Genomic DNA, 24,422 nt, shown 5'->3' on the forward strand with positions numbered 1-24,422 from the left:
CAAATAAAGTGGTATGATTGAGTGGCCAAGCATGGCTCCAATGCCATCTTCAGATTTGTCAATGACACTACTGTTGCTGGATTCAACGCACAGTATACCAAAGATAGGGCACCTGCTAGAGCAGTTTTGCAACCACCGCTTCCTGGTCAATGTCAGTAAACCTAAAGAGCTGATTGGTTTGGTTTACTTGTACAATGAAAATCTCGTCTTGCTTACTGCTCATATGGATCAAATCGTCTCAATGCATTTAGATAGAGCAAAGTAAAATAAAGTACAGAATAAAGTGTAAAAACTACAGAGAAAGTGCAGTGCAAGGTCATAATGAGGTAGATTGTGAGGTCATACCGTAGGTCCGTTCAAGAGTCTGACTCTAGGAAGAAGAAAAGCGAACACACATCTGTCCACAGTGGGGAGCGGCAGCAGCTTTAAATTTCTGCGTGTTAACGTATCGGATGAGCTATGCTAGGCCTGGCACGTAAATGCGATGATAAAAAGGTAAATATACTGGTGTGTTTTCCTCAGGGGGTTGCCTTGTCATTAAACACTGACACACAGTGGTACTGTTGAACGTATCCTGACTGGGTGTATCATGGTATGGTTCAGCAATACAAAGGTGCAGGAATGTAAGCTGCAAAGAGTAATGCACCACAGGCACATCCCTTCCCACCAGCGGCAGTATGTATAGGAAGCACCACAAGAAGATAACATCCATCATCTAACATCCCTGCAATCCGGCCATTCCAACTTTTTGCAGCTACCATCAGACAAGAGGTAAAGAAGTTCAGTCTCAATTCCCTTCACCCATTCAGTAAATCCTTAATCACAATAGATTAGCAACACTATAACCAAGTAAATTATCCACAGTTTTTATAAGAATTTAAAAATGTTTAATTTATTTTTGTGAACGCTGCTTGTGTGATGTAAGTTGTTCATTGCACCTGTATATATATATTTATTGGTACATAGGACAATCAACTCGACTTTGTCTTGTATCAGTAATGAATGATTAACTACATATTTCCATCTGTATTGCTGGTAAATACTTTGCATTGTTAAGTGCAAAATCAGCAAATTTTTAAAAACTCTGGTATAAATACAGGTGCCCGAAAAGCCCCAACACTACAGTGCCGCCTCTGTAATGGAGTCGAACTGCAGCCGTCCGCCACACGTATGGAGCATGCGTATTGTTGTAGCCAGCCCTCTTGGAAGGGGAGGACAAGCACGCGCATAAATGACAGCTGGACCCCAGCTCGCCGGTGCGAGTACGCATGCGCGGGTGAGTGGGCGTGGTTGAGAGGCTGTTTTAGTGCGCGTGCGCATTGGAAGAAGGCTCCGGACAAGGTAAGAGTTGGTTTGGATGGGTGACCCAGGACGCTGGCTGTCTCACCGGTGGCCCGTCTCCTGAAAGACGTATCCCGGCTGGGGGTTGCACTGCTACTCGTTGGTCTGTGAATGCACTGGAAATTTTTATAGGGAAGTGTTGTAGTACGCGGTAGCTGGAAAGCAGGGGACAGCAGGTCCGCGCCCATCTTGGTGAGGTATCTCTCAGGCTGATGATTCGCACCGTGTCCGTGCGGTCAAGCCCGGTCTGTTAGACGTTTTCCCGGTGTTGGGCAATACCTGGTCCGCAATGTGCCGGCTAGTCCCTGGCCACGTCAGTAGACCTGCGCACTGCAGGTTGCATTCTGGTGACTGGTCCTCACAAGGAGCTCATTCATTCTTCGTTCCTTGCGTAACACACATCCACATCTGTAGAAACTCTGTTGGCAGTGTCTGTGGATTACAGTGGCGTGAGCCGCTTGGGAAATCCGTGCTCAAAGAGACCCTTCAGAGCTCATAATCAGGAAGTGCCAGCAAGAATCTAGACTTTCTGCTGCGTTCAGCCGGAGCCAGGTTGCTGCTTCGTGGCACGTAAAAAGTCTTTCGCTGTTCCCATCCGCGTAAGTAAATTTGATTGCTGTCTTTTAAAACACATAGTTGAATTAAAAGTTTAGCCGAGAGTCAGTCGATGACTAACGTCAAGAGTGAAGTCCTTCAAAATGAAGGACTTTTCGATTTTGAAAAGATCTAAATTGAGAAAATCTCTTCGAAGCGCTCCCTTTAAAGATATTCCTTCCAGCTGACCTTCCACACATTTAATGCTTTGTCCTATTGTTTATGGTTAAGCAAAGGGAAAGCGGTATTTATGACTGCAAGTTTTGATTAACAGTAATGATATTCAACTAATTAATAAAATTTGGTTGTGAAGAGGTAGGTAAGAACTGGGTGGACATCATTTAGTCCCGAGTATGTACTACAATTCAGCAAGACCATGACTGATAATCTGTACGACCCTCCCCACGATAGAAGGCATCTTCAAGAAGCAGAGCCTGAAGAAGATGACATCCATCGTCAAGGACCCTTGCTATCCAGGGTGTGAGTTCTCATTACCACCCACAGTGAGGGGCTACAGGAGCCTGGAGGCTCACACTCAATGACTTAGCTTCTTCCCTCCATCGTCAGCTTTCTAAATGGCCCACGAACACTACCTCATACGTTTTCCCGTATTAGTCTTTGTGCTGTTCTGTGAGGGGCAGCACGGTAGCGTAGTGGTCAGCACAACGCTTTACAGCACCCGCAACCGGGTTTCAATTCCTGCTGCTGCCTGTAAGGAGTCTGTGTGTCCTCTCCATGACCGTGTGGATTTCCTCCGGGTGCTCCGGTTTCCTCCCATAGAACAAAGATGTTCTGGTCGGTAGGTCAGTTAGTCACTGTAAATTGTCTAGGATGTGGTGGTGTGGTGTGAAGGGCCAGAAAGGCCTACTCTGTGCTGTATCTCAATAAAATAGGGGGGGAAGTACAACTGCTAGTGGCCTACCAGTGTTTTCTGCCATTTGCTATTTCTTGCTATGACTCATATTAAATCTAACTCTACATCATAATATCAAACTAAAGTCACTTCTCATCACTAATGATCTCCTTGACCTAGTGACACTCAATCACCCTCATCACCTCATTTTCCTTTCTACCTTTGTAAATGTCAGAGTACCCTGGAGTATTTAGAAGGTACCAACTTTGGTCACTCTCTGGCCATATATCCATAATGGTAGTTGTTAGGGCCTATAGCAGATATTAATTTCAATAGCAACCACTCTTCAGATTTGAATGGGATTGTAGATTGAATGTAAAGTCGGGTGCCTGTGAATGTATAGATGTGGCCCAGAGACGGTGGGGATAAAAATTCATTTTGGGTGTCTGGAGTATTGGTGTTTGAATATTATGTGTAATTCAAAGGAAGCATTGTAGATACTAAAGAATTGTCCTGCTGTCACCTTAGAAATTAGAAATGTCATGTAATATTGAGTCAGGCAGGGCTCTTCTTCCAAGAGTGTCTCGAGTATGATGCCTGCGGGTGTGCTGAGTAAGGACTCCTATATCACCAGCTTCAGTGTCTCCTGGTGACTTTGTTCACAGCCACAACGGCAGTGAGATCAGATCTCTTTACTTCTGTGTATGCTATTGTTGTGCACTTACCTTGCTGTAACTGCTACCGTTGCATCTGTCGTTCTAACCTTCTCCCCTTTGCTGCTTGACTTCACCCCTCGCCACCCATTCAATTTATTCTCCTTCCCAAATACTATTTTGTTCCCGTTTCCGCCAAGCTAGCTGAAATCGGTGGCAGATCTCCTTGCAAAGGTATTCGCCTCGTTCTGCCCAAGTGAAATCCGTCCAATTTGTACGGGTTATGCCAGCCCAGAAACCTATGAGGTGCCTCAGAAATCCCAGTAAGTAGCATGCAGCACTGGCAGTAATCCTGGGATGATTTTTTGAGGTGCAACATCTGAGGCCTCGTCTATCTCTGTATGTTGGTACTGATTAGGGATATGACTTCTGCATGGTCACCTTCCCCGTTAGGTGACCTCCTTGACCCTGATACCAGCCTGTTTCCCCTAACTGTACAATCCAACATCACTCATGTTCTCTCTTTTATTCCACCCTCCTGTGCAGTTGAGGCCCTCACAATAGTTAAATTCAAGTTTATTGTCGGGTGCGCGAAGTATATACTTGCACTGATTCAAAGTAAATGTACTATCAGGCTGCATATACAATACCATATACCCCTTTGAGATTCATTTTCTTGCAGGACTTACAGGAAAATTAAGTTTAATTGAATTTATGAAAAACTGTACATAAAGAATAACAAACAACCTACGTGCAAAAAAAGACAAATTGAGCAAATAAAAAAAGTAATACTAGGAACATCGGTTGTAGAGTCCTTGAAAGTGAGTTGGTGGGTTGTGGAATAGATTTAGAGTTGTGGCGAATGAAGGTGTCCACGATGGTTGTAGGGCAATAACTGTTCCTGAACCTGGTGGCGTGGCTCCTGTACCTCCTGCCCAAAGGTAGTAGTGAGAAGAGAGCTTGTCCTGGATGGTGGAGGTCCTTGATGATGCATGCTGCGTCCATGTGGTGCTCAGTGGTGGGGAGGGTGTTGCTTGTGATGGACTGGGCTGTATTCACCACTGTCTGTAGGCTTTTCTGTTCCTGGGCATTGCTGTTTCCATACCAGGCCAGGATGCAGCTATAGAAGTTTGTAAAAGTTTTTGGTGACATGCCAAATCTATGCGAACCTCTAAGAAAGTAGAGGTGCTATTGTACCACCTTTGTGATGGCACTGGTTTCAGAACACATCCTCTGATCATGGTAACGCCAGCAAACTTAAAGTTACTGACCCTCCCCACCTCCAATTTCCCCCAATGAGGACTGACTCATGGACATCCAGCTTCTTCCTCTTGTGGTCAGCTCTTCAGCTTTGCTGACGTTGAGTGGCCGGTTGAGTGACGAGTACAGATGCAATGAAAGCTCGCTTGCAGCAGCATCCCAGGCACAGAACATCCACAAGGAAAACAAATAGTGTGCTTTTTTTTTAAAACAAGCAAACGCAATTAGATCAACAAAGTCAACTTTTGGTGCAAGGTGTAACGATTGGAGTTTTGCTGTTTTGGTTGAAAGAAAGTAGCCTGGTGCAGTGAGGCTTCAGTCTTCTGTACTTCCTGCCCAATGATAGCTAGGAAAAGATGGCATAGCCCGGATGGTGGGGATTTCTGATGATAAATGTAGCACCTCCTGTAGATGATACTAGTGTGGGGAGGGATGTGCCCGTGTTGCATTGGACAGAGTCCACTACTCTCTGCAGCTTCTTGCGCACATTCCCATTTGAATTATCACAGCAGATCTTGATGCAACCAGTCAGGATATTTTCAACAGTACACCTGTAGAAGTTTGAGAGAGCATCCCATAATAAGCCACACTGCCTCAGGACCATAAGAAAATAAAGATGCTGGTGCACTTTCCTTATGATTGCATTTATATTTTGGACCTAGGACAGATCATCATGAACTTAAAAGTGCTGACTCTCTCCACTGTCAATTTTTCAATGTTTACTGGCCCGTGTTCACCCTCTTTTCCCCTTCCTGAAAACAATGGAGACTTTATTACATGAAGCTTGCCAGAATGATGTAGCATCGACAAGCCTCCCACATGTAGGATGTATATTCCACTCAGCCCTGATATCCTACCATAATCATCAAGATCATCAGGAATACTGGTGAATTGTCTCAGCCCAAAGCAGGATTCCCAGTCTAGAGTCCACCAACCCCTCAGGTAATGATAGGGGTCCATGGCCTAAAAAAAGTTGGGAACTCCTGGCCCAAAACATCGACTGCTTAATTCCCTCCATAGATGCTGTCTGACTTGCTGAGTTCCTTCAGCATTTTGTTGTCTTGCTCAAGATTTCCAGCATCTGCAGAGTCTGTTGTGTCTCTGATTTGTTGAAATGTCACAGTAAGAAACCAAAAAAAAAGATAATTACAGATTAAAATAGTTGTTTCTCTGGATCTTTTATTTTTTGCAATTGATAGCATTCATTTAATCCTTGATCTCTTTGTACTTGTAGAAAATGACGTCGGAGATGATCCTGGTGACAGGTGGAGCTGGTTATATCGGTAGTCACTGTGTGGTTGAGCTGGTTAAAGCTGGATACGTTCCTGTCGTGATAGACAATTTTCACAACGCCATCCGAGGTAAAAAGAAGCTTTTTTTTTGCATTTGTATGACAATTTCTGTAATACAGTATACTTTGTTTAATTTTCTGTGCTAAGATCATGGTCCTGCACTGTTGTGAGCTAATTACTGTAGAACTGGGCTTGAGGTGAGCAGAAGGGAATGTGGAGACAGATGTGAAGAAATAGAGGAGAGTATGGCCAGAATTCCCAGGATCGATTATTTTTATCTTTCAGCTAAAACATTAATTCTGTCTCTCTTCCTGTAGACGCAGCCTTAACCTGCTGAGTATTTACAGTTTTTTATGTTGCTTGTGACCACCTCATTTTGCTGAGAGTTAAACTTGCTGTCCCACCCTCCCCCCCCCCCCCCCCCCCCCCATTATTTAGCTATATGGAGAGTGTTACATCATGTTCCTGATCTGTGCCTTGTATATTGTAAAGTTACGTATGAGGGTTGGAATTTGAGTCGCTTGCTGAAGGACTTAAAGCCTCTAGGGCACAGTATTGGGGTGGCTGGTCCAAATGAATTGCAGGTCAACGGTGACCCCACAGGATTTTAAGTTGGAGACTTAGCAATAGTAGTTCCATAAACGCCAAGGGTAAGCAGTGAGACCCTTTTTTCCAAGTTGAAGCTGATATATTCCCGGTCCTTTGGTAACACTAATATTAGCCACTTGTCAATCCATTTGGGATGTTGCCTAAGTGAAGGCAAAGACTAAATGTGAACAGAGTTCAACACTGTGCAATCAGCCGAACTTCTGACCCAGTGATGAAAGGAGGGTCCCTGATGAAGCAGTTGTAGGTTTTAGGATCTAAGGCACTGTGCTAAGCAGGGGTTCCCAATCTTTTTTTAATGCCATGGACCAATTCCATTAAGCAAGGGGTCTGTGGACCCCAGGGTGGGAACTGCTGCGACCTAGAGCAATGTCCGAGGGTTGGGATGATTGACCACAACCATCTTCGTGGTACATTTCCAACCTCTGAGTGTTTCCCTCTTGGTGCCTGTTGACTTCAGTTTTACGAGGGTTCCTTGTAGCCACATTGATGCTAGGGGCAAGTTATTACCTCACCCCTGGAGCCGGGCACCTCGATCCATTTTTGATTAAGGTCTTGATCAGATCTAGAGCCAAGATGTCCTGGCAGAACTTAAGCTGGGAATTGTAAGCAGTTCATTGGAAAATAATAGTCACGTAAGACAATAAGGCATAGGGTCAGTAAGAGTCCATTCGTCCAATCGAGTCCGCTCCACCATTCCATCTTGGTTGATTTATTCTCCTGCCTTCTTCCCGTATCCTTTGACACCCTTACTAATCAAGAACTTAATAATTTCAGCTTTAAATATACCCCACAACTTGGCCTCCACGTGTGTCCCTGGCAATGAGTTCCACAAATTCACCACCCCCTGGCCAAAGAAATTCCTCTTCATCTCCTTTCTAAAGGGGCATCCACGTATTCTGAGGCTATGCCCTCTGGTCCTAAATAGCCTGCACTTTTAAGAAGCATCATCTCCATGTCCACTCTATCTAGGCCTTTCAATATTCAATAGGTTTCAGTGAGATGCCCCTCATTCTTCTCAACTCCAGTGAGTACAGGCCCAGAGCCAGAATATGCTTCTCATACATTAACCCTTTCATTCCCAGAATAGTTCTTGTGAACCTCCTCTGGTAATTGGTTTTGGTAATGTTGATTAAGGGCAAAATTGTGTTCTGAGATCTTGATAGAAATTATGCTCAGGCATGGTACTTGAACTCACTTACTTTGACAATGGTGCTGACTTTGGAACCACGGTATATGCCAGGCAGAGTCTATATGAGAGGCACAAGTGCTTTCTTCAAGTTAAAAAGTGATCTAATAGTCTTCCTTGACAATGCTTCTTATGTATGAATTTGAATAAGATTTTTTTCCCTTTAATAATATTTGAGGTATAATTAACCATTTCCTCCCCTATCTGGAAGACACTATTTTTTAGTGGTTATGGTGGTGTTTGCGCAAGGCACTGTATCACAATTAATAATTAAGCAACATTTACAAACTATGGATAGTTACGTTTGTGTTTAGGCTTAAAGTAGCCAAGCCACTCAATGATTGTAGTTGAGACTGATTACTTTTTGTTGTAATATAGGGGAAGATGGAATTCCCGAAAGCATTCGTCGAGTGAGCAAGATTACAGGAAAAGAGATTATCTTCCGAGAAATTGACCTGCTTGATGAATCTGCTCTACGTAATCTCTTCACAGAGGTACCAAACTGAGAACAAATAACTGTAATTATTTTTGTAATGTTTGGCCATGTACATTGTGAGATCTAAACCATGGGTTAGGAAGTAATTTTCTGAGTGTGTTCCTTGGCCAAATGTGTTTAGATTGCATGTCCACTAAGATTTCTCGATCTTCTGGTAATTGCCCAACCTCCTTCCTCTCCTTCGTTCCCCATTCCTGTTTCCCTCTCTCACCTTATCTCCTTACCTGCCCATCACCTCCCTCTGGTGCTCCTACCCCTCTCATTTCTTCCTTGGCTTTTTGTCCTCTTCTGCAGATTTCTCCTCCTTCAGCCCTTTATCTCTTTCACCAGTTGACTTCCAGCTCTTTACTTTTCCCTCCCTCTCTCCTGGTTTCACCGATCACCCACCACCTTGTACTTCTTCCTCCCCTCCCCTCACCTTCTTACTCAAACTTCTCCCCCTTTTCCAGCCCTGATGAAGGGTCTCGGCCTGAAACATCAACTATACTCTTTATCCATAGATGCTGCCTGGCCTGCTGAGTTCCTCCAGCGTTTTGTGTGTGTTGCTTTGCCCACCAAGGGATATGTGCAACTCACCGGCTAACCAAAAACTATGGACTGGGTCATGGCCTCTTTTCATTTCTGCTCTCTACATAAGCATCTTCAAAATCCTCTCAATGTCAGAATTTTGCCTGAAATCCTCTCAACAGTGGGCTGAAATTCAAAACTTGCACTGTCAGCCAGTATTATTTATTATAACTGAAGCTGTTTTAGTAATTCCCTGACTGCGAAGCGCTTTGAAACATTTTGAAGTTCTGAAAGGTACTTTATAAATGGAAGGTAGTCCATCCACAAAGTATTTAGCAGCCACACTAAACCACTGCAGATTAACATTATGTAGTACTGTTCACTCAGCTGCAAAAATTTAAATTAAAAATGTGCTTATGATTAAAAATGCTAATTTGTCCATCAAACCCATTTGAAAAACTTTGATCCATCTTGTAAACTCAAATCAACATTCTAGTTTCGAGGAGGTTTATGTTCTTGAGTTCTCCCAAAATGTTACCACAACTGCAAGTGATACATTTTAGTAATTAGATTTTCCTTTTTTATCCCCCCCCCCCCAGTTCAATTTCTCAGCTGTGATTCATTTTGCGGGTTTGAAAGCTGTAGGTGAATCTGTCCAGAAGCCTCTTCTTTATTACAAGGTCAATCTTACAGGAACGATTAAACTACTGGAGGTGAGTGTGTCTGTGTGGGAAAGAATATGTTTCTGTGAGAGAAGTAAGAATCTAATTTCAGAGTCGCAAGTTTCTCATTACTGATTAAAGAACAAGCTGTCAGCAAAATGTGTTAATTCTAGTTTCAACAGGAAGCCTAGACTTTGTATACTGTTCTGTTTGCTAACTATTTTCTTAAGATTGTGCTTGGATAAACGCTAATTTTGGTGACAACACCTGATACCAAAATAGTATCGCTGGGATCAGAAAACTGGAAAGGGTCTTGGATAAACTAACTGAGTAAATACTTAATACTGTAGTAAAATGAGCCAATGAGAAAATATTAAGAGCAAAGTTAAGAAGCTCCCAGAATTATACTTTGTATAGCACTGGAGGCATATTGAACTGTTGTGTATATAATGGTGATTTAAAAGAAACAGATAGTTGATTGTTATACTATAAAGAAAATGGCAAATAAAATTAAACAGTTGGATTTAGCAAACCCATACGTCTTCGGAGGAAACCGGAGCATCGTCAGAAATTCCTGCAGTTAAAGGCAGAACATACAGACTCCTTACAGACAGCGGTGGGGATTGAACCCGGATTGCTAGCACTGTAATAGTGTTACGCTAACCGCTACACTACTGGGCTGCCCCTGTAACAGCACTATGCTAAAGTGCTGGACATCCATGTGTAAAACTGGGAGTCTGCTGCTCAGGGCTGCATTCTGTAGATCCGCAAACTTCACAGAGCTCCCAAAAAGCAATGAGAATCAAACACTCTTGTGCAAGGAAGCTGGGGAGAGCAAAATGCACTCAGAATTGGCTGATTCCACCATCAAGAGCAGCAGGTGAAACTTCGACCACAACTCCCATCTGGGCCTTCTGTACCATTGAAAATGCTGCTCTCCAGCAGATTAACTAAGATGCATATCCATAATCTCTCAAGCCTGAAGGGACTATTGGCAGTGACAAAACTGGATAAAGATCTTGCCAGTGACCTGTATTTCCACCCACACCCCCAATCCATATTTCTTTTTCATTCTTCTACCATTTTTCCTCTGATAGAGGAACTTAAAACATGAACACTAAGATGGAACAAGCAATTATGAAGACAATTGGTATGTTGACATTTATTGGAAGAAGACTTAAGTACACGAGATGTTTTGCTTCAGTTATACATTACTGTGTAAAAGTCTCAGGCACATATAGCTAGGGTACCAGAGACTTTTTGCACAGTACTGTATGTTATGTCTTTCCATTTACCAACTAACACTGAGCTAATGTAGCTAAGTACTCCTAGTTCTGTTTTCTAACCACCACCTATTTTAACCGATATACAGCACTGTGCAAATGCCTCAGGCAGCCTAGCTATATATGTGCTTAAGAACTTTGCTGAGTACTGTTTAGGATTCTGGAATATTGTCTACAGGGCTGGTCACTGTGAAGAAAATGTGGACATATGGTGGAGGGAGTGCAGTAAAGGTTCTTCAGGTTACTCGTTGGACAAGTTTGACCTGAGATGAGTCAGAATCAGGTCTTTTATCACCGAGCAGCACCCGCAAAGTGCTGGAGGAACTCAGCAGTACAGGCAGCAACTGTGGAAATGAATAAACAGTCTACATTTTGGGCCGAAAACCCTTCATCAGGACTTTGTTTTGTGGCAGCAGAAAAGTGCAAGACATACAAATTGCTATAAGTTAAAATTAAAATAAATTAGTAGGAGAGATTAGGTAGTGAATGTGTACTGTTTTGGGATCAGAAGAATGAGAGGTAATCTCATTGAAATATACCCCATTCTTAGAGACTTGTTTGCTGGATGGTCCTGGGATCACAGTCTCAAAGTTAAGGTTGACCATTCAGAACCATCTTCATTCCAGGTATAGTGCATGTTTGGAATTGTACCCAAGAATGCTGTACAGGCCAATTTGTTTGATGTGTTCAAGACGGAGATCAATAGATTTTTAAGTATGAAGGATATTAGGTGATAGCTTAACATTCTGTTGAATTTTAAATAACGTGGACAAGGTTTAGAAACATCATAAGCACTAAGTTGCAAAATGCCAGCTATTTGTCAAATGTGTTCTAAAATAAATGATTTTGGGGTATTTTAAAACACTGCACTTTTTACATACGTTCTCAGTGCAAATACTGTGACAGTCTGCCTATTTTTTTTACTTGCCTACAGGAATTATTATAAATAGGAAAAAAGCAAGTTCAACACAAAATTTGATTATATTTAATAAAACAATGGGTTTGATTGGTTTATATGTTTTACTTTGGTACTTCAGGCCATGAAAGAACATGATGTCAAAGACATTGTATTCAGCAGTTCAGCAACAGTGTATGGTTCTCCCGATCACCTACCTATAGATGAGAAACATCGTGTTGGCAGCTGCACTAATGCTTACGGAAAAACAAAATACTTTATAGAAGAGATGATCCGCGATCTCTGCAATGTAGAAAAGGTAACTCCCCCCCCCGCCCCCCTCCCCATTCTACATGTTGATTTGCGAAAGTTGTTGTGTTGTCGTAGGCTAAGCGTATCTGAAACGTTGGGGAAGATCTTCTGTGGCAGCACCAGCACCTCAGAATTGTTCCTGCGAAAGGGGGAACACTTGGAGCGGCAACTTATGCTTTTATGTTCTGTGTTCCCAATGGCAAAGTCCTGCACAGAGACACAGATCTACCTGCTCCGCCAGTTCTAGTGTTACTCTCCCCCTACCTGCCGGAATTGGTACAAGGACGTGTCTCAGGTCACAAGTGAGTGGATTTACTGGCCGTGGGAGGTGGAGGAATGGGGAGTGGCATTGGGTGGAGAAGAATATTTAGCGTACTGGGTTCAGTTCTGATCAGAACATCACAGGAAAGATTGTGCTGGCTGGGGGGTTCCAAGATTCACCAGCATTTTGCCTGTGTAGGAGGGCTAGATTTACAGTGAGACAATGGATAGGCTGGGGAAGTGAGGGGGGACAATTTGATAGAATTATAAATTTCTGAAAGACATTATTGAATTCTACTCCCCTACCATCTCCCCATAAACTTTAACCACATTCCCGTCATCTGTTGTAACATTTACCACAGATTTACTACCCTCTTGCTTAAGGAATTCCTCATTATCTCAGTTTTAAACAGGCGCCCCTTTATAATGAGGTTGTGAATTGAATTGACTTTATTACATACATTCCTCACATGAGGAGTAAAAATCTTTATGTTACGTCTCTATCTAAATGTGCAATTTATAGTAATTTGTAATATATAGTATGTACAACAGGACAGTCAATATAACATAGAAATACAATTGTATCAGTGTGAATTAATCAGTCTAATGGCCTGGTGGACGTAGCTGTTCTGGAGCCTGTTCATCCTGACTTTTATGCTGCGGTACTGTTTCCCGGATGGTAGCAGTTGGAATAGATTGTAGTTGGGGTGACTTGGGTCCCCAATGATTCTTCGGTCCTTTTTACACACCTAAATAGTAAATGTCCTGAATAGTGGGAAGTTCACATCCACAGATGCACTGGGCTGTCCGCACCACTCTCTGCAGAGTCCTGCAATTGAGGAAAGTACAGTTCCCATAGCAGGCAGTGATGCAGGCAGCCAGTCAGGATGCTCTCAATTGTGCCCGTGTAGAAAGTCCTTGGGATTTGGGAATCCATACCATCTTCTTCAACCGTTTGGAAAGTATGACCTTGAGTCAAAGATTCTTCCACGAATGAAAACGTTCTCTCCACATCCACAATATCTTATTTATTCAGGACTGGAATGCAGTGCTGCTTCGATACTTCAATCCTATTGGTGCACATGAGTCGGGAATGATTGGTGAGGATCCTCAGGGTATTCCCAATAATCTGATGCCATACATTGCACAGGTGGGTAAATGCTTTTTTCACAGTTTAAATTTACTTTACCCTCTACAATGTGCTTTATTTTAATAAAGAATATTATTTATGATCAGTTTATAATTAGACTCAGAGTCATGTATATTTTCACCGACATTAGCCGTGAAATCTGTTGTTTTGTAGCAGCAATACAGTGCAGACATAACAAATTACTATAAATAACAATTAAAATAAATAGTATCAGTCACTGAATTTTATAATAAGAAATGTTTTAATGGTTTATTTGGGTCAGAAATTTTTAATCGTGACTTTGAGGTTCTTTCTTGCTCTCCCAATGCCCTCGTGCTCTTGGGGTGTACAGAACTGTACGAAGATTTTAGGAACGTATATATAGCTAGGATACCTAAGAAGAATTTTGCACAGTACTGCATTTGTCAATGTGGAGAGGAGAGTGAGTTTGCAAATCTTGCGGGAGCTAAGGATGTTGGGAATGGCAAGGGTGGAGCGCTGTGGGAGGGGCGTGGGACAGGTGGTAGAGTAGGAATTCCAGGGCAGGGCGGGGGATGGTGCTGGTGCAGACACACCCAGCCCTGACTCACTAGGCAAGGTCATTTGATTCCAAACAATTGGTTTATTGATCATTACAGAATGTCTCTCTGGTGCTTCCCTCCTTCCTTCCCCCTTTCCCAACCATGATTCCCCTTTTCCTGCCCCCTTCCCACTCTCAGTTTACAATAGAGACCCATATCAGAATCAGGTATATGATCACTCACATATATCATGATTTTTTTTTACTGCAGCAGTACAGTGCAGTACATAAAATTACTACAGTACTGTGCAAAAGTCTTGGGCTCCTCCCCCGCGCCCTTTCTCCCCTCCCCGGATCCACTATCCTCTCCTATCAGATTGCTTTCCCTCCAGACCTTTACCTTTCCTGCCCATTTGGCTTCACCTATCACCTTCTAGCTACCCTCCTTCCCTCCCCCTCCCCACCTTTTTATTCTGGTGTCTCCCTCGCCCCTTCCTTTCCAGTCCTGAAGAAGGGTCTCAGCTGTTTAGTCATTTCCATAGATGCTGAAAGACCTGCTGAGCTCCTCCAGCATTTTGTGTGTGTTGCTTTGGATTTCCAGCCTCTTCTGTTTACGATGCTATTTTTTCCCCCCTGATTATGCTCTTGTGACGTGTCTTTATACACAACTTCATTAACAGCAATTGCAATTGAGGATAATTTGATTCTCAAGTGAATAAACATACAAATTTGTATTCTTTACCATTGAACCTGAATAGTAGATGATATAAAGACAGGATGTTACATCTTTACACTGTGTAACCCGTGCAGTAGTAATGTTTTCATACTTTAAATGTAGCCAGAGTCTTTTGCTTTAGCTTCATGGATAATGTGGATATTGGTACTTGATCACCGAAGATATCTATTAATAACATCAATGGGTTTTACTTCATAGATCTTACAAAGATCTCATGGGTCAGGAAAAGTTTAAATTGTAAAAATAAAATGGGATTCTACAATAAGGGGAGGGGGGCTGGGTAACATTTTTTTTCTCATACACATTTATTCTGTAACTATTTGAAAACAATAAAAAAAAGTTTAAAAAAAAAAGCAAAAGGCAACATTGTGCAAGTTGGAGATGAGAGTATAGTTCTGGACTGTGTGGTAGATGAATGTTAAAGGCTTGGATCTAGAGGGATCAAAGTCTTTGATTTTACTTTTTTGAGATACGATGCGGAATTGGCATTTCTGGCCCTTTGAGCCACGCTGCCCAGCAATCTCCTGACTTAACCCTAGCCTAATCACAGGACTATTTACAATGACCAATTAACCTACCAACTGGTACGTCTTTGGAGGAAACCCACATGGTCACAGGGTACAAACTCCCTTCAGGCAGCAGTGGGAATTGAACCCAGGTCACCCAGTCTGTAAAGCATTGTGCTAACCACTACACTACCATGCCAGTTGTTTTGGATTGTGAATTGCAGACATACGGTAAATGGAATCTTTTCTACTGTGATAGAAAATGTTAAGAGGACTTTTTAAAATAATTAAAAATTTAAGATACTCATTAACAAAACATTGTTTCCATTCTTTGGTTAAGCGACCTGGTCATAAGTCATTAGTATTAAATTTTCTACTGCGCTCTTTTGTCCTGGTGTCCCTCCCCCTTCCTAAAGTTGTATTGTCTCGCCATGTGATTTTTGAACCGTGGACAAATTGGATAGCCATTTTAAAAAGAATGTAAATCAAAGTAGAGGAAGAACACAGGAAACTGGAATTTGAGCAGGTAACTAGTTAAACATTCACACTGATGTAAACACACAGGGGTGGATGTGTTCCCACATATCATTTGCATTTCTGCTAATGAAATATTTCCATTTTTAATGTTCTGAAATGTAAAAAACTCTAAACATTTTGAAGTCCTTCATCTTATTCCCCTTCCCAAATCTCACATCTATGGGGAGCTATTTAAAATATGGAAAATATTTTGTAAACTGCATAAATTGTTTCTGGAACAGCTGGTTTAGTTGACCTTTTCCATTAGTCATATTTAACAAAGGTCTTTGGTGGCATGTTTTTACAGTAGTCTCCTGTGTGAACAAATGCCTATTTGGTAATAAATCACAGACTAAATGAAAATGCAAGTGTTAGTGAGATTGGAGGGGTGGGTGGATAGAATGGCAGCATTTACGCAGATAACTTTTCTTCTATCTTCTGCCTTCTTATCTCCATTGCACGAGTGTATCACTCATTCACATTAGGAAGACAGAAAGGATGGGAGGAAATATATCTAGGGTTGCTAAATGGACAGAGCTGCAGGGACATTGAGTTGTGGAGAGGATGCAATGTAATATGAGCAGGTTAACTGCTCAGGTGAAGAAGTTGAAGATGGCATGTAAAGTCAAGGTTATTATTTTTTTTGGTAATGTGGATAGCAAAACAGAATTATTTGTGAATGGGAAGAAATGTGTTGGCATGTACTGAGTGGAGTGTAAATGCACCCAAAGGTATAAATGCAGATTTCAAAAGCACTTTGTATATGTCAGACACAAAATGCTGGTGGAACACAGCAGGCCAGGCAGCATCTATAGGAGAAGCACCGTTGACGTTTCGGGCCAAGACCCTTCCTGACGAAGTTCTTCTCCTATAGATGCTGCCTGGTCTGCTGTGTTCCACCAGCATTTTGTGTGTGTTGTTGTTTGAATTTCCAGCATCTGCAGATTTCCTCGTGTTTGTATATGTCAGTCTTTATTACAAAATAATTGGAGTACAGGGTTAAGGAAAGTGTGCAGTAACTTTGCAGGGGGTTGTTGAGCCTGCAGCTACAGTACATTTTTGTTTTAAACTCTGTTCCCATTGTGCAGTTGCCTTGGAAGTGGTGCAGTGTAAATTCCTTGTGTTGACTCCAGGCAATATGTACTCTAAGCTTTGATGAAAGTTTGAGCAAGAACCTTACTCAGTCTTCCATCATTCATCTTATTCAAACATTCCAAGGTCCATCTATCTGTAAGATGTGGCTTGATGAAAGATTGAGTCAGATGGACCTTTCCTTCTTGGAGATTGAGAGAATTCTCTCACCGAAGCATAGAAGACACCAGGAGCATTGATGTTGTAGAATAGGGGTTCCCTAACCTTTTTTATGCCATGGACCCCTACCATTAAATGAGGGGTCTGTGGACCCCAGGCTGGGAATCCCTGGTGTAAATGGTGAGGGGCTTTTCCTTTTCATTGAATCTTTGAAATTCTTCACCAGGGGGTAGTGAATAGAGTTTTGGTGCCAAGGGAATTAAACCCCAAATGGGGAACATGGACATTCAAAAGAGGGACTGGCAATGCATGCTTGGGGAACCATTTGACTCTAATGGTTTTATTGAAGTTCCAACACTTTGGATGAGGTGCTCTGTAATTCTGGATTGCTTGGCAGTCATACACGATTATGTCCCCTCAGGGGTTGAACCGAGCTCCTTCTCGGGCGGTCCCTCGGGGCCGAATGTGGCTTGCTTGCAAGGGGTCTGAGGTTTTGGTGGGGTCTGAGGTTGCTCAAGCCGCTGTGAACCTCGCTTCCTCTGTGAGATTGGGTGGGAGGTGCCTGATAGTGCATCTAGGTCAGCAATTTGTGAGGTGGTGCAATCTTTCCTCTGTGCTTTTGACATGGGCACTGTGGGTTCTCAGTGCAGACAGCGCCACGGCCTCCCCCAGTTGATTTAAAAGCTTTAACAAGGTCTTAAACACCCAAGGAAGGTTGACACTGCTCTCCAGATTTCATTTGAAGTTTCTTGGGGGTGGGGCGGGGGTGGAGTCTGACGTGCCCCTGAGTTGACTGAATTCACAGTATGATTTAGGAACCAAGGGAACATAATAGTTTAACATTTTCTTCCTGTATTACTTCTGCTGGAGGAGGGGCCAGCATTTACAGCACTACTCACTGATTTCTGGGTAAGCAGCCAGTTTTGTGCCTTCATTGAATGAAGGGTCAGGTGTTATTTAGCCTTGCTTCACGGCAATTCTGTTCCTTTGGTTTCACTCCTGCACATTCAATAACTTTTGTAGAAGGTGATTCCACGCTACTAGCTCGGCACTAGCCTGTCTGCGAAAGGAAAGGTCAATTTTCCTTTAAACGCAACTATTACGTGATTACTTCTGAATTATCAACCTTCTTCCTAGGTTGCCGTTGGACGCCGGCAGTGCCTGAGTGTTTTTGGGAATGACTATGACACAGTTGATGGCACAGGTGAGATACACTGTATCACGAGGATTATTATTGCTGGTCAGATGTGAAGCACTCAGCCATCAGGCAAGGTGGTTGATTGTCGGTTCATGCCACTAAGGAGGTTTCCTAACCTGTCCTGTAAGACAATTGACAATTACCAAATCTGTATATCTAGACTTCTTGTCGGTAAAGTTGTTAAGGTCGGTTACGGGAATTTGCTTTAATATTTTTATTTATGGTGATTTTTGACTCTTATTTTAAATGTCTTTCCTGTTTACTGTGAAATACCCATTTATAACTGGGTATAGCCGGGTGCTGCAGGACTGCGGGTGGCTGGGTCAGATGTTGCTGGTATTCAGAGAAGGGGTTAGGAGGCCGAGTGGGTGTCTTTGCATTAACTTGCTCCAAAGCAGAAAATGAGTGGAGGTTCATTCCTCCAGTATTTGAGAAGTTGAAAAATAATTTATACAGTGAAGTTTCATTGCCTTCAATGTATTGATAATTCCTCGCTTCAGTAGAGGAGGGGGTGGATAACGACTTTTAGATGCAAGTACATTTCTTGCATTTGGTACCTTCGGTGTATTGGTTATCGCAGGACTGCCTAGAGTAGTACTGTCAACTTGAAATAGATAAAACACTGGTGCCATCACTGAAGCCCTCTTCTCTTAGTCAGTTAGAACCATCCCATGCCAGAACCTGGCTCATTGAAGCCTCTGGCATTGGTGGCAATAATTTCTGTGTAAGGAAGGGTTACAAGTAAGGAATAGTGTGGGAGAAGACGACACCATGGCAGGAGCTGGAAGATCGCTCCTTTGTGTAATTATTTAATGCCATCTGGCAAATGAGGAAGTGTTAGTCTGATGACTCAAGAAATCCAGAGCCCGTATATTTGATAATCAGCATTTATGTGTGTAGTAGTAATCATTACTTGCGTGGAAGTGGTTTCTTTGGTACGATCAGAATGTTGTATTTCATTGAAGGCAAATAAGCTATAAAAACACAAAATGCTGGCAGAACTCAGCAGGCCAGACAGCATCTATGGGAGGAGGTAGTGACGACGTTTCGGGCCGAGACCCTTCATCAGGAGTGAAATAACATGGGATGGTCGAGGGGGGATAAGAAGTGGGGGGAGGAATGAAGTAGAGAGCTGGGAAGTGATAGGCTGAAGGGAAATGGGCTGGAGGAAGGTGGAGAATTATGGGAAATAAAAGTAAGCTATAAAGTGGTTTTGTCTCCTGACTTTTATCATTAGAAACGCAGCATACAAAAGTGAACAAATCAGTGCACAATGCAATGATTAGAAAACTGTATACAGTTTTGAGTGAAAAGTTTCACAGGCATTTTTTTTGTAGTTAAATTCAGGAGTGGATACCGGCTGAGATGCTGCTTGATTACTCTAAGGAGAGACGCGGTAATGAAGCCTGGGTTTAGACTGAATTGGAAACAAGTCGGGCTAAATGGTCATTTTATTTTGTCCTGTGAATGCTTCTGTTCTACCTATGTGCACTGGACAAGGGAATGCAGCCCACAGGGTTAGAAAGTATAAATTTTGTTCCCGGGGGGTATTTTATAAATTGTAGTTGGAAAGAGAGCAAGCTGTGTTTACTTTGAATTTGAGCCTGTGTGATTTCAGACAATTAAATGCATTGTCTTACTGTTTAGGTGTCAGGGACTACATTCATGTTGTGGATCTTGCAAAGGGACATATTGCTGCATTGAAGAAACTTAAAGAGAAATGTAACTGCAAGGTTTGTTATTGCAAGTTGTGTCCTGGGCAGCTTAACTCCATTTACACTCACGACTATTTCTACCGCAACCTTTTGCATTCAGTGTACCTTACTGATTTTCTAACTCTCTCTAGGTGTACAATCTTGGTACTGGGACGGGCTATTCAGTGCTACAGATGGTGAAAGCAATGGAAAAAGCTTCTGGCAGAGAGGTATGTCTTCGCGTCTTTAAAGAAAACTTAAGATTCAGTGAACTTTCTGTAGTGCCGCTTCTCGTCTTGGCTGAGTGTTAAACAAAAGTTAATTGGCCTGTGCATCACAGTTGTGAAGATGGATTTTTGTTCGCCCAAATTTTGCAGGTTAAGTATCAGATTGTTCCACGGAGAGAAGGAGATATTGCTTCCTGTTATGCCAATCCAGCTCTTGCAGAAAAAGAACTTGGATGGAAGGCAGAATTTGGAATTGATAAGATGTGTAAGTATTCAGCGTGATAAAATTGTGTAAGTTTTACTGTGGTTTTATATTAATGCATTTTGTGCATGGTTGGTAGCTGACCAGTATTTTTCGCCTCTGGTTTTCAAAATTGCTGTTGTAAATGTATTTAATATGAGCAATGCTATCTAGAGCTAACTACGAAAAGTCTTAATAAAAGAATGTCCTTTCTATTTTAGGCCAAGATTTGTGGAATTGGCAATCCAAGAATCCTTATGGTTTCAGCAAGAATTAAGGATCTGATGCAAAATCCAACAGTTGTTTTTTAAAGGAAAGAATTTTAAACTTTTTAATGAAAACCCTTTTATTTTGGAATAGTCTGTTAAACAGATCACTCGTAATGAAAAGCAGATCCAAAGCTCTGATATTCCCGTCTGTAAAGTGGGTGGTGTAGTGTAAAAAGGCAAAGTAGTTTTATAGAAGCTGTAACACACACAAAACACTGGAGGAACTCAGCAGGTCAGGCAGCATCTGTGTAAAAGAGTAAACAGTTGACGTTCTGGGCCAAGACCCTTCGTCAGCCCAAATATCCACTGTTTATCCCTCTACATTGATGCTGCTTGATCTGCTGAGGTCCTCCAGTATTTCACGTGTGTTGCTCTAGATTTCTAGCCTCTATAGAATTCTTTGTATTTATGTGTAGAATGCTGTAGTCTTTTCCTTTGAAGGAACACATGATTTAGAGAATTTCCAATTTACCATAATACCTCATGTTTAATATTGATTATATCTATGCAGGCAATTGAAGTGCACTGTTTGTTGAGAGTAGCTTCTTGCATTTTTATTGTTGAAAAATCCATGATCAAATCATTGGTCTTCAAACTAAAATTACATTGAACTATATAGAAACTATTATAGAGAGTTATATGCAGCACACAGGGTGGGTGTAGTTGCCTGTGATTTAAACTTTTCTACTTTTGAACTCCTTTGCAATAATTTCATTTACAATAAACTAAATTTTAGAATGCATTTTGTGTAAATATGCTTGCCAACATGGGGGGGGGGGGGGGGGGCGGAGTTTGTAGGATTCTGACCTGAATTGGTCTCGAGGTTGAAACAACACACTTCTTCTGATCGTATTTGATGTGCACTCCTAATCCAGTCTGATCTGGGTGGTCCAAGTTGTAGCTGTAGTAGGGATATTCTAATTAAACCGTTGATAGTTTTGTTTCAATAAAAACATGTAAAAAAAATTAATGAGGGTCAGCTGATGCTTAGTTTTAGTGCACAGCCTGTAACTAAAAGTGAAAGATCAGAGACATCAGCACAAAATCTGAATTGCACTCCAGGATAATAATTTACCCGTTAAAGGGTGTATTCTCAATTTTGCACTAATAATTAAGAACCGGTGGTGGTGGGGGGGGGGGGGGGGAGATGTGAAATGTCACAGATTTTCTACTCATCATTGCTGCTTTTGGTGTATTTCGTCAATTAATTAGAAAGTGCTTTCGGTAAGTATTGTTTGGTGGTGTCACATATTACAGCTTCGCTCTCTTGGCTGATGATCAGGTGCTGAACAGACACATTTGATTTGTTCTTTTTAAGATCAGGTATATCTCTGCGTGCTTTCACACTGTCAGGTAGTGTTGCAATTCTACTTGGGGTGGGGGAGAGGCTGCTTTCCATAAGACAAAGGAGCAGAAGTTGGCCATTCGGCCCATCAAGTCTGCTCCGCCATTCCATCATGAGCTGATCCAATCTCCCCTTTAGTCCCATTCCCCCGCCTTCTCACCATAACCTTTGATGCCCTGACTACTCAGATACCTATCAATCTCTGCCTTAAATACACCCAATGACTTGGCCTCCACTGCCACCCGTGGCAACAAATTCCATAGATTCACCACCCTCTGGCTAAAATTTTTTTTTCGCATCTCTGTTCTGAATGGGCGCCCTGCAATCCTCAAGTCATGTCCTCTCGTACTAGACTCCCCCACCATGGGAAACAACTTGGTCACATCCACTCTGTCCATGCCTTTCAACATTCGAACTGTTTCTATGAGGTCCCCCCTCATTCTTCTAAACTCCCAGGAGTACAGTCCAAGAGCAGTCAAACATTCCTCATATGTTAGCCCTCTCATTCCCGGAATCATTCTAGTGAATCTTTGAACCCTCTCCAATGTCAGCACATCCTTTCTTAAATAAGGAGCCCAAAACTGCACACAGTATTCCAAGTGAGATCTTACCAGTGCCTTATAGAGCCTCAGCAACACATCCCTGCTCCTATACTCTATTCCTCTAGAAACGAATGCTAACATTGCATTCGCCGCCTTCACCACCGACTCAACCTGGAGGTTAACCTTAAGAGTATCCTAAGTCCCAAGTCCCGTTGCATCTCAGAACTTTGAATTCTCTCCCCATTTAAATAATAGTCTGCCCATTTATTTCTTCTACCAAAGTGCATGACCGTACACTTTCCGACATTGTAGTTCATTTGCCGCTTCTTTGCCCATTCCCCCAATCTATCCAAGTCTCTTTGTAGACTCTGTTTCCTCAGCACTACCAGACCCTCCACCTATCTTTGTATCATCAGCAAACTTAGCCACAAAGCCATCTATTCCATAATCCAAATCGTTGATATACAACGTAAAAAGAAGCAGCCCCAACATGGACCCCTGTGGAACATCACTGGTAACCGGCAGCCAACCAGAATGGAATCCCTTTATTCCCACTCTCTGTTTCCTGCCAATCAACCAACGCTCTATCCACATATGTAACTTTCCAGTAATTCCATGGGCTCTTATCTTGTTTAGCAGCCTCATGTGCGGCACCTTGTCAATGGCCTTCTGAAAATCTAAATACACAACATCCATTACATCTCCCCTGTCTAGCCAACTTGTAATTTCCTCAAAAAAAAAATAGCACTAGGTTTGTCAGGCAGGATTTTCCTTTAAGGAAACCATGCTAAGTTCTGCCTATCTTGTCATATGCCTTCAGGTACTCCATAACCTCATCCTTGACAATCGACTCCAACAACTTCCCAACCACCGATGTCAAGCTAACAGGTCTATAATTTCCTTTTTACTTCCTTGCCCCCTTCTTAAATAGCAGAATGACATTTGCAATCTTCCAGTCCTCCGGAACCAGGCCAGAATCTATCGACTTTTGAAAGATCATTGCTAATGCCTCTGCAATCTCCACTGCTACTTCCTTCAGAACACGAGGGTGCATTCCATCTGGTCCAGGAGATTTATCTACCCTTAGACTATTCAGCTTCCTGAGTACTTTCTGTGTCATAATTATGACTGCGCATTTTTCTCTTCCCGGACACCCTTGAATGTCTGGTATATTGCTGATGTCTTCCTCAGTGAAGACTGATGCAAAATATTTGTTCATTTCCTCCGCCATCTCCCATTACAATTTCTCCAGCATCATTTTTTTATCGGTCCTATATCTACTCTCACCTGTCTTTTACTCTTTATATACTTGAAAAAGCTTTTAGTATCCTCTTTGATGTTATTTGTTAGCTTCCTTTCATAGTTCATCTTTTCCCTCTTAATGACCTTAGTTTCCTTTTGTAAGCTTTTAAAAACTTCCCAATCCTCTGTCTTCCCACTAATTTTTGCTTCCTTGTATGCCCTTTGCTTTGCTTTTATTTTGGCTTCTCTTGTCAGCCACGGTTGCATCCTTTTTCCATTTGAAAATTTCTTCTTCTTTGGAATATATCTGTCTTGCACCTTCCTCACTTCTTGCATAAACAGTCAACCTTGGCCAGTTCCTCTCTCATGCCACTGTAATTTCCTTTACTCCACTGAAATACCGACATAGCGGATTTCGGCTTCTCTTTCTCAAATTTCAGAGTGAACTTAATCATGTTGTGATCACTGCCTCCTAAGGGTTCCTTCACTTCCATCTCTCTAATCACCTCTGGTTCATTACACAACACCCAATCCAGTACAGCCGATCCCCTAGTGGGCTCAACAACAAGCTGTTCTAAAAAGCCATCTCGTAGACGTTCTACAAATTCTCTCTCTTGAGATCCAATGCTGACCTGATTTTCCCAATCCACTCGCATGTTAAAATCCCCTATAATTATCATAACACTGCCCTTCTGGCAAGACTTTTCTTTTTCCTGTTGTAATTTGTAGTCCACATCACTGCAGCTGTTTGGAGGCCAGTAGATAAATGCCATCAGGGTCCTTTCACCCCTGCGATTTCTTA

The 24,422-nt window shown here is 42.2% G+C and overlaps 1 protein-coding gene across 4 annotated transcripts; it reads left to right on the plus strand.

Annotated features, from left to right (window-relative positions):
• Positions 1-400: 400 nt before the first annotated feature.
• gale (UDP-galactose-4-epimerase) lies at positions 401-21,233 on the plus strand. Of its 4 annotated transcripts, none has more exons than XM_073034473.1 (11): positions 401-495; positions 5,936-6,062; positions 8,167-8,282; positions 9,391-9,504; positions 11,774-11,950; positions 13,241-13,354; positions 18,000-18,066; positions 19,708-19,793; positions 19,907-19,984; positions 20,132-20,246; positions 20,444-21,233. In XM_073034473.1, the coding sequence occupies exons 1-11, from the start codon at positions 460-462 to the stop codon at positions 20,497-20,499; spliced, it is 1,086 nt and encodes a 361-aa protein (XP_072890574.1). In that variant the 5' UTR covers positions 401-459; the 3' UTR covers positions 20,500-21,233. The 4 variants fall into 4 exon arrangements, with proteins under 4 accessions (XP_072890574.1, XP_072890571.1, XP_072890573.1 ...); XM_073034470.1 differs by lacking the exon at positions 401-495 and adding an exon at positions 1,156-1,341; XM_073034472.1 differs by lacking the exon at positions 401-495 and adding an exon at positions 1,217-1,276.
• The last annotated feature ends 3,189 nt before the right edge of the window (positions 21,234-24,422 follow it).

This window comes from Hemitrygon akajei, chromosome 32 (assembly GCF_048418815.1).
Source record: "Hemitrygon akajei chromosome 32, sHemAka1.3, whole genome shotgun sequence".
NCBI lineage: Eukaryota > Metazoa > Chordata > Chondrichthyes > Myliobatiformes > Dasyatidae > Hemitrygon > Hemitrygon akajei.

Coding starts and splice junctions, on each gene's coding strand:
- gale (XM_073034470.1), top strand. CDS start 1,171: ATGGAGCATGCGTATTGTTGTAGCCAGCCCTCTTGGAAGGGGAGGACA. Junction 1,342..5,935: donor GGAAGAAGGCTCCGGACAAG/GTAAGAGTTGGT, acceptor TTGTACTTGTAG/AAAATGACGTCGGAGATGAT. Junction 19,794..19,906: donor AAGAGAAATGTAACTGCAAG/GTTTGTTATTGC, acceptor AACTCTCTCTAG/GTGTACAATCTTGGTACTGG.